This window comes from Plectropomus leopardus, chromosome 16, assembly GCF_026936395.1.
Source record: "Plectropomus leopardus strain MGB_pleo_1.0 chromosome 16, ASM2693639v1, whole genome shotgun sequence".
NCBI lineage: Eukaryota > Metazoa > Chordata > Actinopteri > Perciformes > Serranidae > Plectropomus > Plectropomus leopardus.
In genome coordinates, this window is record NC_142191.1 from 34477966 (window position 1) to 34492874 (window position 14909).

The 14909-nt window shown below is 43.4% G+C and overlaps 2 protein-coding genes across 4 annotated transcripts; both read right to left on the bottom strand.

The window, feature by feature from the left end:
* Nucleotides 1-1010: 1010 nt before the first annotated feature.
* LOC148187039 (acid-sensing ion channel 2-like) lies at nt 1011-9579 on the bottom strand. The gene is made up of 4 exons (XM_088089365.1): nt 9541-9579; nt 6494-6573; nt 5768-5839; nt 1011-1932 (listed from the first exon to the last, which is right to left on the bottom strand). Exons 2-4 carry the CDS (start codon nt 6554-6556, stop codon nt 1831-1833), a joined length of 237 nt encoding a protein of 78 aa, XP_087945491.1. The 5' UTR covers nt 6557-6573; nt 9541-9579; the 3' UTR covers nt 1011-1830.
* A 1092-nt stretch (nt 9580-10671) lies between these two features.
* LOC121964221 (uncharacterized) lies at nt 10672-13744 on the bottom strand. 3 transcript variants are annotated; one of them, XM_088089577.1, is made up of 6 exons: nt 13039-13742; nt 11293-11351; nt 11159-11221; nt 10990-11046; nt 10770-10901; nt 10672-10698 (listed from the first exon to the last, which is right to left on the bottom strand). In XM_088089577.1, exons 1-6 carry the CDS (start codon nt 13394-13396, stop codon nt 10678-10680), a joined length of 690 nt encoding a protein of 229 aa, XP_087945703.1. In that variant the 5' UTR covers nt 13397-13742; the 3' UTR covers nt 10672-10677. The 3 variants fall into 3 exon arrangements, with proteins under 3 accessions (XP_087945703.1, XP_087945702.1, XP_087945704.1); XM_088089576.1 differs by having other exon boundaries at nt 10686-10901; nt 13039-13744; XM_088089578.1 differs by lacking the exon at nt 10672-10698 and having other exon boundaries at nt 10769-10901; nt 11159-11184; nt 13039-13735.
* Nucleotides 13745-14909: the final 1165 nt, after the last annotated feature.

Consider the following 14909-nt stretch of genomic DNA (forward strand, 5'->3'; position numbering starts at 1 on the left):
AGCCACAGTAGAGAGAAGAATCAGCCATTGTCGCTGCCACCAAGAGAAGCGAGTTAGGTTCGTCTCACACCCCTGCAGGTCGACTGAGGATTGTGTTTGTCTGAATCCACGACATGAGATAGCACGCACAGACAGCAGGTTGAGCCACAGATGGGAAATCATAATTCAAACAGTCTCACAAAAGCATTTGAATTCATTCCTACCTGTAATGTACATCACCATGATGACAGAGACCGAGCCATGATGATCATGGACTTGGATACACTTATTCTTCCACATGTTCTCACACAAGCTTTTGGTGTAAAGTCATATATATGTAGCTGTTGTTTGAAGGTTCAGATAGACCTGTATCGGAAAGGAAGCCTGGCGCTGAGAGCAAAATGTGTCCCTTGTTTTTAGCATGACATTCAATTGCCCTCTAAATGCTACAGCAACATTCTCACCTACTGAGAGTAACTATATAAAAAAATGTAATTTCTAGAACTGGAGTTGATGTTTTAGTAAATAGATTAGATCTGCTTCAGGCATGTCTGCATGGTACCCATTTTTATGAGGAGAAAAAACAGATATTTACACCATATCACAGCAGACCCGCAATGAAAAAAAAAAATACAGGCTCCTTTCAGTGCTTTAATCATTTCTGTAATTATGAAACCGTTTAAAATCTTTAAGCCCATTTTTTCTCTTTTTTTGGACAAAATGATGCCACCCTTGATAAAGTGGTAATAGTGGTCTGAAATATCAGGCATTCTCCTGATGAAATAATAGTTTAACATCACTCAGGTCATATTCATTTGTTGTAGTGTTTTGCTGTCTGTCTGACAGGCAAATAAATTTGAATTCTACCTCACTTAGCTGGGTGCTGCAGTGAGGTGCGGCAGCCAGAAGCCAGTCATTTATTCATATAAATTAACAGTGCAAGTGTGACATCCCTTTAAAGATGTCTGTAGGGAACAGCTTAACACCCAGGAGTCACGTAGCAAACATGCCTTTCAGTAAACTGACTAAACTGAAACTGACAGGTGGAAAAAGTATGCAAAAAGCTGGCTGCAAAAAGATCAGATTTCACTCTGTTCTTAGGGAACAAATGTGTTTTTTTCCCCTCAGTAATGCACAAACATCACCAATCTCCTTCCCCTTCAAGATAATTCACTAAAAAAATGACAAACTGCTCATTACAATAGATTTTCAAAAGAAAATGCCAGTCCAACCCATGGGCAGAAAAATTTTCAACCATATGTTCAATCTGTACATTAGAAGTTTCTCACCTGGGCCCTTGTCACAGGCCTGTCCTGCAGATAGAGAGAGAGACAAATGGCACACATGTACAGTAAAGCAACACTGCAGTCCAGCATCAGCAGAGAGAGCAAGATAGATCAACGCATGCAGTTCAAAACCAATTTTGTACAGTTCATTTGGCAGTGAGCAACATAATATGTGTTTGTTATATAGATATGCTGCACAGGGGTAGGTCCCTGTTAAGGGTAGCTGTCCCACCCAGTCTCTGATTTTCTGTGTGCATGAATGTGGAGACACAACCCCACTGCAGGTCTGGCACAGCGGAGGCCACACTCCCACCACAGTACAGTGTGGGGTGACAGAGAGGGCCGATAAGTCCAGCCGACAGCTCTTTAATCCCCATTAGTGCCTCAGACGGGGCGGTGTGACAGAGCGCAGCGCTGTCCTTAGGCCAATCCCTGTTCTTGTCCTTGTGTCCTCCCCTCCCCTGTTAGGGTCCTGCAGGATGCCCTAACAAAGGATGTAGCGCCACCTAGTAGAGGCAGCCTCTGCATGTGTGTGGCTCTGAGGGGCAGGCAGGGAGGGAGGGCCTCAGCAGGCAATCTCCTCCAGGGTGCCCAGCGTTGTCTGCAGGGGAACTGTCACAGTGTGGCTGATGGACTCCGAGTGGTTGGCCACGGGGTCACAGGAACTCTGGGGAAAAACAAACGAAAGATTGAAAGTGTTTTAGTGCCCCGTCAGACAAGAGAGTGATGAAGCAGAATTCATTTGGAATTCCTGTTGAAGTGGTGACCACTTGTGGAGCTGATTGCCAAGCTACTTTGGCTGGAGAGCTAGCCACTGACATGCTAACTAGCCGGCAACATGTTAGCACTTCAGTCAAAGTAGCTTGGCCATTCACAGGACATTAAGTTGACATGCCTTTTTCCCATGACTGTAATGGAGCAGTTATACTCTAACCTCTACTAATATTCTGCTACTCTAATGTGCAGTGGTGGGAGAGCTACTTTGAAAGCATAGCTTTGCCAGCTACTAATTACTTCACACTGGGAGAAGTTAAACTACAGAAAAGCTATCCAGGGTTTCCCACACATTTATTAATTTGTGGCGGCCCGCCATGATTAAACCATCTGCCACCTCAGGAAGATTTTCTGTTTTTTAAACTCGACAATTTATTAGGAGTGCTATTCTCATTCAGTTATTCATTGCACCACACTCTCAGGTCGCAGTGTGCCCTCTGGCTATAGATGGAGCAGCAGAGTATCATCCACTTTTAAAGTGAAAATGAATCCTTCATTCTGCTGGGTCTAAAGGTTTGCAATCATTGGCAGCTGCTGCTCCTCTCATCCATCATCTGATCAGCTCTGAAAAGATCGACAGATCAACCGTCTACCTCTAAGTCACAAACTGCTGCTGAGAAAAAAAAAACAAAACCTCATGGAGAGCTCCACCTCCATTCACAGACCCGCAAAAGCCTCCAAACAGACACATAACGATACAGATAGCATGCAAAAGCTTCTTTGACCAAATACTGATAAACAGCATTATACAACAGTTTATCCGACCAAGCAATCTGATTGGTCGAGGGGCATTCCATGAGTGCTAATGCACAGGACTACATCACTGGGACTTTTAACTATGCATGTATCACTCCACCTTACAGCTGTATTAAACCGCTAATTAGGCATACATTAACAGTCTGTGGTTATCTGACATTACTGTAGATGTAATGTAATAGATCAGTGTTTAAAGAACAAGGAAATCCCTTCTGACCAGTAGAAACTCTCAAAAAACTCCTGAGCTGTGGCAGCCTCTAGCTCACCTGGTACAGTGTGCGCCCCTTATGCAGAGGCCTTTGCAGCGGCCCAGGTTCAATTCCAGCCTGTTGCCATTTGTTGTATGTCATTCCCCCTCTCTCACCTACATTTCCAATAAAGGGAAAAACACTCAAAAAATAATCTTTAAAAAAAATCATAAATACCTGAGCAAATGCAAAAGCCTTTTACCTGCAACCCAGGAGGGGAGCAGCTGTCAGAGACGGGATTTGGTACACGGCTTTTTCCTGGGAGTAAACCAGCTGTCAAAGAAGTTACAAGGATGTGCAGTGTGGCAGGGACACAATCGTCTGACACCAAACACAGCCTGAGAGCCACCACCATACCCAAACTGTCTGATACGGGACTCGTGGTGACGGAGATCATGGCAGCAAGTGGACACATGTTGGAGCAACGTATTGTCTGATCAGACTAACCCATCTGAAAGACACAGACTGCTGAAGCCAGTGTTAACAGACTCTTATTTCACTGGAAACACACAAATAAATGTAGATAATACTAAGCAGCTGGCCTGTGCATAATATGTAGACTGAGCTTCCAGAGAACAGCAAGCTGGTGTGTTGGAAAATATTTGTGTTAGGGGTAACGACTGTCAGTTCCAGCGGTTGCGGAAATATCTGAGCAGAAAAAATCATTAAATAAACAATCAAACCATTACCTGTTGTTGCTTATTACTATTAACTAATAAATGTCATTTGCTGAACGTTTGTAGAAAAGCAATATCACACGCCTCCCTCCTACGAAGAAAACACAGCCATGATGATATACAGTACAACAGCACTCCCTCTCATGTGATATTGCTTAAATGACCAAAACTTCTGACTAACTGTGGTCAAAAGATTTTTAATTAAAGTAAAGAGGCAATGGTAAAAAAATGATGCACAGGGGTGTTGCATCCATCAGTTTTTTCAGCCAATTCTAATTTAGCTATGGCACTAATTGCTTTAAAAAAAATCTAACAAAAACAATCCAGACTTTTTGGTAATCGGCCCCACATTTCCCCCCATTGTCAAGCCCCTGATAAAACAAAACTTTCCAGCCTTTTTAGACTTTCTGCCTCCCTACGGTTTGCAGTTGGTTATCAATTTAAATGTGTGTCAAAAGTTCACTAAAACTGAGCTTGTTCTGGAACATTTTGTACCAATAAATCCACTGATCTGAGGTAAAATAGGATAATCTTTTATTGGTCTCACAGTGAGTAAATTTGCATTGTTACAGCAGCAGAGGGCATAGTGCAAAACTTTCAGAGATTAAATTTGAGTGCATTTATTTTCTGAAAAAGCATGCCAGATTTATTTATTTATATAGTTATGCTTATTTAGCAGAATGCTGCTTCTGAATTGGCAGCCGCTTCATCCATCCAGCCATCAGTGGCACATACACTGCTGCTGGGCTACCTACTGACTGGTGATGTCCAGTGATATTCTTTCCGGTGTGTAGATGTCACTTCTCAGTGACTACCCTGCAAATACCGTTATGCAAATGCCAGTCCAACCCACGGGCAGATTATGAGCCAGTGGGCCCCCGGGCACAGATATGTGAGAGGCCCCCCACCACCTCTCCTACATGACAGGAAGACACATAAGACTTTTCTACTCAGAGATTGCACCATCGGGCTGCTAGGAAGTCCTTTTTTACACTGCCTTTGCATTTTTACACAGAACCAAACAATGCTGCTCCACTGTGTGATTTTAGACAGCACGCCAGCATTGCGGAAACAAAAGAGGCGTGACGAGCATGACCTTTTACACAACAGCATCGGCCTCTGTGACATACAGTATAACATCAGCATCAGCATGGCTTTACAAACAAAAAATCTGATCTTGTCTTCTGTTCAAAGGGTAAGGAGCCCCTGAAACTCATTGTTTTTTTTAAAAACACACCTCAGTGCAGGGCTGTTACTAATTCTGTTTGCAGCATAAAGGTGAAACTATTCTTTCCATCTTCTCCGCCAATGTACCTTTTATACAAAATGGCAAGGTGGCATACAGGCTCTATTTTCCCACCTTGGACCGTGAGTGTAAAAGAAGACTTTGCAGTGAATTTTCCTCTTTTTTGTTGTTTGCATGTTCTTGTAGTTGTTATGCATCTTATTGTGGTTTTGTGTGTCTCTGTATTTATTATGTGTCCCTTTGTTGCTGTTTTGCCCCTTTTTGTGGTTATTTGCAGCTCCTTTGTATTTTTTGTTGTCTTTTTGCCTCTTTGTGGTCATTTTGAGTGTCCTTCTGGCTGAAACATATTAATTTGAGTGACATTTTGCAGGTGAAGGACAGTCTGGCCTGAGACTTTCGGCTGTTGGGTCTGTGCTCCCTAGGACTGTTCAGTATTCCATTCATGCCCCAACCTTCTCCTTGGACTGCAGATTTTGTTATTGTTGATTTAACTGAAGTTTGATGTTCATGCATGAATTTATTAAGGTGGGATTGGTTGCTCCCAACAGAGTTGGATTCTTTGAGAGCTCCTTCAAAAAGCAGTGCTTTTCCTGCCAAATTGGCATGCTACCGTCTGGCCGTACACAGTTTTAGATTTGGGAGTATGCTCTTTTTTGCATGCTTGTGTGGAGGGGGTGAAGATAGGGCAAGGTTTTTGTATGCATGGTCGAAGTGAGTGAAATTACACTCAATTTACACGCTCCACTTACACAGCACTCTACAAGGAAGATTGACAAGTGAGGGGTTAAAGGCCGCTCTTACCACATCCTCTCCATGACTTTCCTCCTCCTCCTCCTCTCTGCTCAGTAAATCCAGTAGTCTGTCCTTCACCACCTGCAGATTGGGAAATAACAGTCAAAGAGGCATCATTCAGCCTGTTACAGAGGATCTCTGTGAACACTTTTTGAAATTACTGACTGTACAGGAACATCTGACTACAGAGTTAAAAAAAACAAAACAATTAGGTGGCCATCACAATTATTTCAGCATGCAAGCTGTTAAAAGCTTCAGAGCTGCTTATGTCAGCGACATGAAGGTGTCTTATCCCCATTACTCTATTATGGCTATTAAATAGAGAAAAAAATCTCTTGAAAATGACTTTTTCTGTGTATTTCCACAGGATCCTTGGGGCGGTGAACACTATTATGTGTTTCTCAGAGCCCTGTGCAGCTGAAAGCAACAGGAGGAGCTCTGAGGAGGGCTACACAGTGAAGCAAAGGGAATGGAAAAGCACCAGCACACCTTCATCTCAGCCGAAGTAAATCTAGCTCTTTTCTGCTTTTTGCATCGGTGACACTGTCGCTGTTGTCAGCTTTCATGGTCAACACTCTAACCACTAGTCCACTGAAACACTAAAAAAACAAGAGCTATCAAAGTTTACTGCACAAAAGCTGTAGGAGCCTGTAGAGGAGTGTTGATGTGTGGGAATAATTAGATGTTTCAACAGTTATATGAGAATAAAAGTGCGAACAGCAAACTGAGACTGACCTCATAAGCATAGTCAAACAGCTCTAGGATGGTGAGGATGCTGGCTCCAATAAACAGACCCATCTGGCCTCCAATATCACCTGCAGAAGGCCACAGTAGCACAGAAAGGAGTGAAAAGAAAGTAAAACAAGTTTAGCTTATATGTCTATTATATGTCTGTTGAGTGTTGTACGACAGCACATATCAAACTTAATTGTGCAGGATATAATAAACTGCAGGTAAGCGTCCATAGCACAGGCACAATTAAAAACTCCAAGGTATCCTGATGATTTGAAAATAACAAGCTCCTAAAATGACACTCCGCTTTGTGTCAAGGTGTTTCTGTGCCTACACAACAGCTCATTACTGCAGAGGACCACAACTGTGCCCAAAACTCACTCCCAACCCATGCCTTTACAACCTGACTCAACTGAACCCAACTGGTAATGCCAGATGTGACAAACCATAACTATGTTCTTGCTTTATTCTATCCATTACTGACCATTAGCTTGTAAGGCTAGTGCATCTGATTTTCTGTACAGACTTTGTTTACAGCTGCTGGAAGCGAGTCAAATGTGACAAACCATAGCTATATTTTTTCTTTATTCTCTCAATAACTGACCATTAGCATCAAGGCTAGTGCATCTGATTTTCTGTACAGACTTTGTTTACAGCTGCTGGAAGCGAGTCAAAGTGTACTTGCAGCAGATGACATGGGTTTCTCAAAGGGCGCCATGGCTACACATTCCAGACATGACGTCTGCACATTGGACAACATTCAGACAGAATCCCTCCAAATACATATGACTCAGAGGGAGCAAAAAGACATTTCAAAGCACATCTGATGCCTCGGGTCTGGCTGTGGGCTAGCTCTTGTTCCAGACAGTGGCTGGACACTTTGAAAAGTTGCTGGCTAGCCCAATATCTGTTTTCACACTGTTATGTTTTCTGCATTTGCCACTCCTGGGGTCCGTTTCACAAAGCAGGTTTAGTGAAAACTCTGAGTCTGTTAACCCTGAAATGAGGGAAACTCTGAGTTTTCCGTTTCAAAAAGGGAGGTAACTCAAACCAGAGAAAGAAGTGTAACTCTAGCCTGTTTCACAGAGAGGGGTAACTTAAGCTCTCGGTCAGTTACCGTAGTAACAGACTCTATGAACCTAACCTGGTCGGGACCAGGTTTTTCTCAATGAACCTCGAGTTTCTCTCTGTCTCCGCCCTCTTTCAGCCACATGCGCTATTTGATTTCCTCATTCATTCATTCAGTCAGTCAGCAGGCGAGTGTCGGAGTATAGTTCTGCCGTCTGTCAAAATGGCATGCCCTTTCATTAATGATCCTGTGGATGAAGGAGCAGCATTACTGCGCAGAGAATTAGGCCTAAATATTCGTCGGGAGATTGTTTTCAGACCGCGGATAGATGTTCTCGCATTTCCGGACAGTTATCTTTTTGAGCGGTACCGTTTCACATCACAGTCCATATTATACATACACAACCTAATCCGTCCGTACATTTGCAACATTACCAACCGCAGTCACGCTCTCACATCCCATCAGATATTGTGTGTTGCGCTGCGGTTCTTTGCAAATGGCAGTTTCTTGTATAATGTCGGAGATGCAGAGCATTTAAGCAAGGCAACTGTATGCAGGGCGGTCAGAAAAGTGTGCCTGGCCCTGAAACCACTTTTACGCATCTTTGTTGTTTTCCCGGAACATAAACCTGTCAGAGCCATCAAGGAGGAGTTCCACAGGACTGCAGGTGAATGATGTAGAGATCTGTTCAATTAATTCTGAATCATATTCCGTTAATGACATTGTGCTGCAACCTCAGACTACGCAGGGGCGGGTCCAGAGAATTTTCTGGTGGGGGGCACAGGGGGTGACGACAATAAATCTGGGGGGGCCGCCCAAAAGTAACAAAAATGAAGGCTGCCCACTTCAATATTACATTGCTTGCTTTTCTTGGCCGCATTGAATCTGCTAGGTATACTTCATCTTCATTTACTATTCACCAGTAACACATATACTAATAATTACCCATCTCAACAAATCCTCAAAGTGGTCCCTATGACACCAAAATTATTTAAACAAACCTTGTGGCTCCAGATGTACTCATTTTATTAATTATATGCAATTTTCAAGCAGAGGAAAAAGGGCTCAGCAAAGAACAGGTTGCTCCATGTAGTAGTTATTCTTTAGAAAAATAATTCCCCACAGCCACTCAAATTCTCACAGTGAAATGGACGTTGCCTCTCGGGAGCGTTCCTGCTCCCTTGTTTCCTAGTTTCCCTGGATCCTGGCCGTAACCTTGACTGTGCCTGACCGTGGTGATAGCTGTGCTGATGCTGTGATCCTGCCTTTGGTTGTGCTCGTGCTGTGGCTGTACTGATACTGTGCCCCCCGCTCGCCCTGATCGTGGTCTGGTCCTGGTTGCGCCGATGCTGTGATCTTGCCTTTGGACACCTCCCTTTCATCATATGCATGAGACTGTGATCATCTCCCTCAACATCATCATAGAGAGCAATTACTAATGTCACACCTACCATTATTGTAATATGACATGCATCTGTTTCTATTATTGCCGTGCCTCTCTCCCCCCTCTCCCCCTCTCTCTTTCTCTTTCCTTTTTTGCCATGATTGTATTTCATTTGCTATTTACGACATCTATTGCTCGTCTGTCCGTCCTGGAAGAGGGATCCCTCATTATCCTCTACCGCTCTTCCTGAGGTTTCTTCCTCTTTTTTTCCCCCGTTACAGGGGTTCTTTTTGGGGAGTTTTGTTCCTTGGGTGATGTGAGGGTCTAAGGGCAGAGGGATGTCGTACACTGTAAAGCCCTCTGAGGCAAACCTTGTTTTGTGATAATGGGCTCTATAAATAAAACTGACTTGACTTGACTTGACAACAACCTCTCCACTGAGCGGAGAGATGTTTAGCCTACATTTATCCAGATGGAGAGCTAACTAAAGTAAAACACAGTGAACAATTTCCCATGCAAATTCAACCAAATTAGGCCCAAGTGGAACATAAGTTGGCAAAACATTGTTTTTAAGAACCTGTAGTGTTCTGTTCTTACCTTAGCTCGGTGCACCATTAGCATCACGTCGAAAAAAAGTCCGTGACTGGTGAAGTTACAGGAGTTCATGCGCGGAGCCGACGAGCCACTTCCTTCTTTTTCCAAAATAAAAGCCTTCATGAGTTTTTAACATAGTCTAATCAAACAAGGTTCCGGCTTTGCTTCCGTCTTATCATGCAGCGTCAGTAACTTTACGCAACGCAATGATTGACATTATGATGAGTCAATGGCCGTTGGGGGGGCACACGGGGTGGCCAATCAGACTGCAGGGGGGGCGGGTGCCCCCCGTGCCACCATGGAAGCCCTGCCTCTGAGACTAGGATTAGTAATTTTAATTTCTTTTAGGATTTCCCAGTGTGATTGGCTGCATAGATGGCACACACATCCCCATCACAGCTCCCTCACATAATGAAGCCGATTATGTGAATAGGAAGTCCATTCACAGCATAAATGTGCAGGAAGGCTACAGGTAGATTGACTACTGTTTCAAAATGTTAAAGACTGCATCATAGTTCAACATCTGTCATTCTCTGCACTGTCAAGATCGTATGTGATGCTGCACACATCATGTCCAATGTGGAGGCCAAGTGGCCTGGATCTGTTCATGACTCAAGGATTTATTGTGAGTCTATTGCAGCCTAAAGATTTTCAAAATATAATTCACTTGTCTCCCTCCTTTAATATACTCTAATGTATCCACTATATGTTACAGGAGAGTTTGATGGCCTTCTGCTGGGTGACAGGGGTTACCCATGCCAACCTAGGCTGATGACCCCATACCCTGACCCTGAACCAGGCCCCCAACAGAACTTCAACCCGGCTCACTGCAGGACAAGAGCCCGGGTGGAGATGAGCATAGGCCTGCTGAAAGCCCCTTTCCAGTGCCTGCGTCACCTCAGGGTGACCCCTGAGAGGGCCTGTGATATTATTGTGGCATGTGTTGTTCTTCATAATATTGCCACTATTAGAGGAGAGCAACACCCTGCCCTACAAACTGAAGACCCAGATGATGACCCCATCACCTGCCAGCTATCCAGGACGGCGGAGCAGTCAGAGACACCGTATGCCATAATCACTTCAGAGTTTAAGTCACCATCATCACCACCACAGCAGTCAAATAAAGACACGATACACATTTCATTTGGTCTTCTTTATTTCCTGCAAATAAAAGAGCTAGTTTAGTTAATGTTCCAATAGTTAACATAATTCATCTGTGACCATGCACCCACCTCTAACTGGAGCTCCAGTATTTCAATTTCTAGATCGGCCCTCCTAACCTGGCGGTCCAAGTATTGTATTCCTTTATCTGTTTTCTGGATTTTTTTCAGCCAGTGTATTTTGTACATCTCTTTTACTGGTAACTGGGAACACATAGACAACATTAAATTATACAGTTGCACATGAATTCCACAGAATGAACCTCTGGTGTTTACTGAACATCCATCTCACTGTGTCCATCTGTGCAGTGGAAGTTGAGGGACCGTCCTGCTGTTGCCCAGCCATGCTCTGTTAAAAAGGATGAGAATGTGCAATACTTCAGTGTAGGTTAACTGTCACACTCTATTTTCCACCAGAATGTTAAGAAATGTGAATGGGAAGAGAACTATTAGTAACATACCTCTGTATGCCTTTCTGAATCCCCCTCTGTAAAGGCAGCAGACACAGTTTCATCCTCTTCATCCTAGATGACTGATATGTTTCAGTATACTTAAACTACCATTTAGCAAAATCTTTGGAGTATTGCCTACTTACAGTTACAAGGCCTGTTGTGGCGTGAAGGGGCTCCACCAGGCAGAGAGCACCATCAGAATCTGTTGGGCCAAAAGAAAAACATAGACATGAAAGAGAAATGAATATTTGTATGAATATGCTTTAAAAATATATTTATAGGCATATTACATTTTATATAAAAGCACTTGTGTCTTGGGGGGTGGCCTCAGAGGATGAACTCCCTCCAGGGATTCCCTCAGCCACTGGCCTTCCAAAATTCTGGCTTAGGGCCTTAGGTCCTCCGCCTCTGTTAGAGGTGGAGGTGCTGGGCCACCACCCGTTTTACGGGCATCTGCTTTCTTTCTGTTGGCTGAGTAGAAGAACGTAAAAATGTGTTCAAACTCCGCATTCGAGTGGGGTGAAGAACGCAGCCCTCCACTTCCCCGTTGCCATGGTGACTCGTCGAATCGGGGCTCCATTGATGCTGGCTTTTTATAGTTGTGGTGCACGCGCTTAACTCCAGGTGAAACTACTCCAAGTTGATTAAACCAACTCAAATCAGCTGTTCTGGAACCAGAAACTCAGAGTTTCCTATCTCAGAGTAGATCAACTCAGAGTTCAGGGTTACACTCAGAGTTTGTTGAACCTGCTTTGTGAAACAGACCCCAGACCTCTCATACTGCGTGCCTAAGCTGCCGAACAGGACAGGTAAAAAAAAATAAATAAATAAAATAGAATGTTGCTGTTATTGTTGAATGTTAAAGTAATAAAATGTTATGATGTAAGTGTGGAATGTTAATGTTCTAGAATGTTGCTGTTATTGTTGAATGTTACAGTTTTAGAATGTTGATGTAACTGTAGAATGTTACAGTACTAGAATATTGTGATGTAACTGTGCAAGGTAAAACTAATAGAATGTTATTATGTAAGTGTAGCAGGTTAAAGTTCTAGAATGTTATGATGTAAATGTAGAATGTTTCAGTTTTAGAATGTTGCTGTTACTGTAGAATGTTACAGTTCTACAATGTTATGATGTAACTGTAGAATGTTAATGTTCTAGAATGTTGCTGTTACTGTTGAACGTTACAGTTCAAGAATGTTGCTGTAAATGTAGAATGTTACAGTTCTAGAATGTCGGGATGTAACTGTAGAATGTTAAAGTAATAGAATGTTGTGATGTAAGTGTAGAATGTTAAATTTCTAGAATGTTATGATGTAACTGATGTATGATGTAACTGTAGAATCAAAGTGGTTCAGGATGTTTTCATAATGGAGAAGCTAACATTCATTCTTAGGTTTGAACAAGATAAGTTTGAAAGTTACTGGAAAATCTGGATACACTATCTAGCAACTTAAAGGCAAGAGGCTGGGTAAAGTGATAAAACCCCCTAGTTTCTGACTCCACTCATCTGGTTCTGTTTTTTTTTTTTTTTTGTTCAGCAATTAAACCATTATTAGTCGGTGCTATACATGCATGCAGCAATCTATCTTTATTTAATTCATTATCATTTGTGTTGCCGTTGCTCTTGTCATCGCTTTTATCACCCCACGTTAACATACTGTTCGCAGGAGAAATCACAGATAAAGGATGGTGCATATGAGGCAGACTGTAACGGGTGTGGTACGGACCCAGATGCAGTACACCGGTAAACAGGAATAGTTGGTAATGACTTTTATTCAGCCCAGCACAAATCAAACACGAAGCAAGATGAAGTAATTCTGCACACAGTTTGTTCTTCGGGTCGGAACCCACAACAAAGTCTCTGGAGGGAGATCGAAGCAACGAACCGAAGCTTACGTCACTCGGCGTGGATGCAGAGGAAACCCCGTAGCCCAGCAGCTCGACAGCACGTGTGGAGATACCGTCGAGGAGAAGGCGGAAGCGTGGTCGGGGACAGGCGGAGGTTCCGAAACCGAGTGAGCAGTCCGATGATGCAACGGTACCGATGGGGGTGGACCAGGAGGATCGTCGGGGCCAGGCGGAGAGGTCTTTGCCAGCAGAGCAGATCAGGAACGCCAAAACAGAACTCGTGGTCAGGGACAGAAGGCAGGTAGGTTTACCGGGGATCAGGCGAAGAGAGCAGGTCAGGAACAGGCAGGGTCGGCTTACGGAGATCTGGCAGGAGAATGCTGGAGAGTCTTGCATAATGCGAAGGAACAATCTGTGTCTGTGTCTGTGTGTGTGTGTGTGTGTGTGTGATATACTGAGTTGATTACTGATGGACTGCAGCTGGAGGTGAGTGAGTGAGCAGGCAGAGTGGGCGTGGTCAGCAGGTAGAGGGAGCAGAGGGAGAGTGAGTGGAAAAGTACTGAGGGGGGAGAGGAGCAGGATTGTGACACAGACAAACTCATTTATTTTTATTGCTGTTACTGTTCTCTAGTTATCATAATAATTTCTCATCTCTCGGGTACCTAGGTTGCCCATCAATTCAGGTTCAAGATTACCTGTATAGTGTTATGATGTATCTTTAGAATGTTATAGTTCTAGAATGTTATGATGTAACTGTGGAATGTAAAAGTAATAGAATGTTATGATGTAAGTGTAGAACGTTAAAGTTCTAGAATGTTTTGATGTAACTAGAATGTTACAGTTGTAGAATGTTGCTGTTACTGTAGAATGTCGCAGTTCTAAAATGATATGATGTAACTGTGGAATGTTAATATTCTACAATGTTGCTGTTACTGTAGAATACTACAGTTCTACAATGTTATGATGTAACTGTAGAATGTTAATGTTCTAGATGGTTGCTGTTATTGTTGAATGTTACAGTTCTAGAACGTTGATGTAACTGTAGAATGTTACAATTCTAGAATGTAACAGTACTAGAATGTTATGATATATCTGTAGAATGTTACAGTTTTAAAATGTTGCTGTGACTGTAGAATGTTACAGTTCTAGTCAAGTCAAGTCAGTTTTATTTATAGAGCCCATTATCACAAAACATGGTTTGCCTCAGAGGGCTTTACAGTGTACGACATCCCTCTGCCCTTAGACCCTCACATCACCCAAGGAACAAAACTCCCCAAAAAGAACCCCTGTCACGGGGAAAAAAAGGGAAGAAACCTGAGGAAGAGCAGTAGAGGATAGTGAGGGATCCCTCTTCCAGGACGGACAGACGAGCAATAGATGTAATAAATAGCAAATGAAATACAATCATGGCAAAAAAGGAAAGAGAAAGAGAGAGGGGAGAGAGGGGGAGAGAAGCACGGCAATAATAGAAACAGATGCATGTCATATTACAATAATGGTAGGTGTGAAATTAGTAATTGCGCTCCATGATGATGTTGAGGGAGATGATCACAGTCTCATGCATATGATGAAAGGGAGGTGTCCAAAGGCAAGATCACAGCATCGCCACAACCAGGACCAGACCACAATCAGGGCGAGCGAGGGGCACAGTATCAGTACAGCCACAGCACGAGCACAACCAAAGGCAGGATCACAGCATCAGCACAGCTATCACCACGGTCAGGCACAGTCAAGGTTACGGCCAGGATCCAGGGAAACTAGGAAAAAAGGGAGCAGGAACGCTCCCGAGAGGCAACAGGATTAGCGTAGTGCAGTTCCACAGACCCAGGCTCTGTAATTGCGAGCCCCAGGTAGTGAGAGTACCACATGGCTATCACAGAGCTAAGTTAAGCTTGCACATGGCAATGCA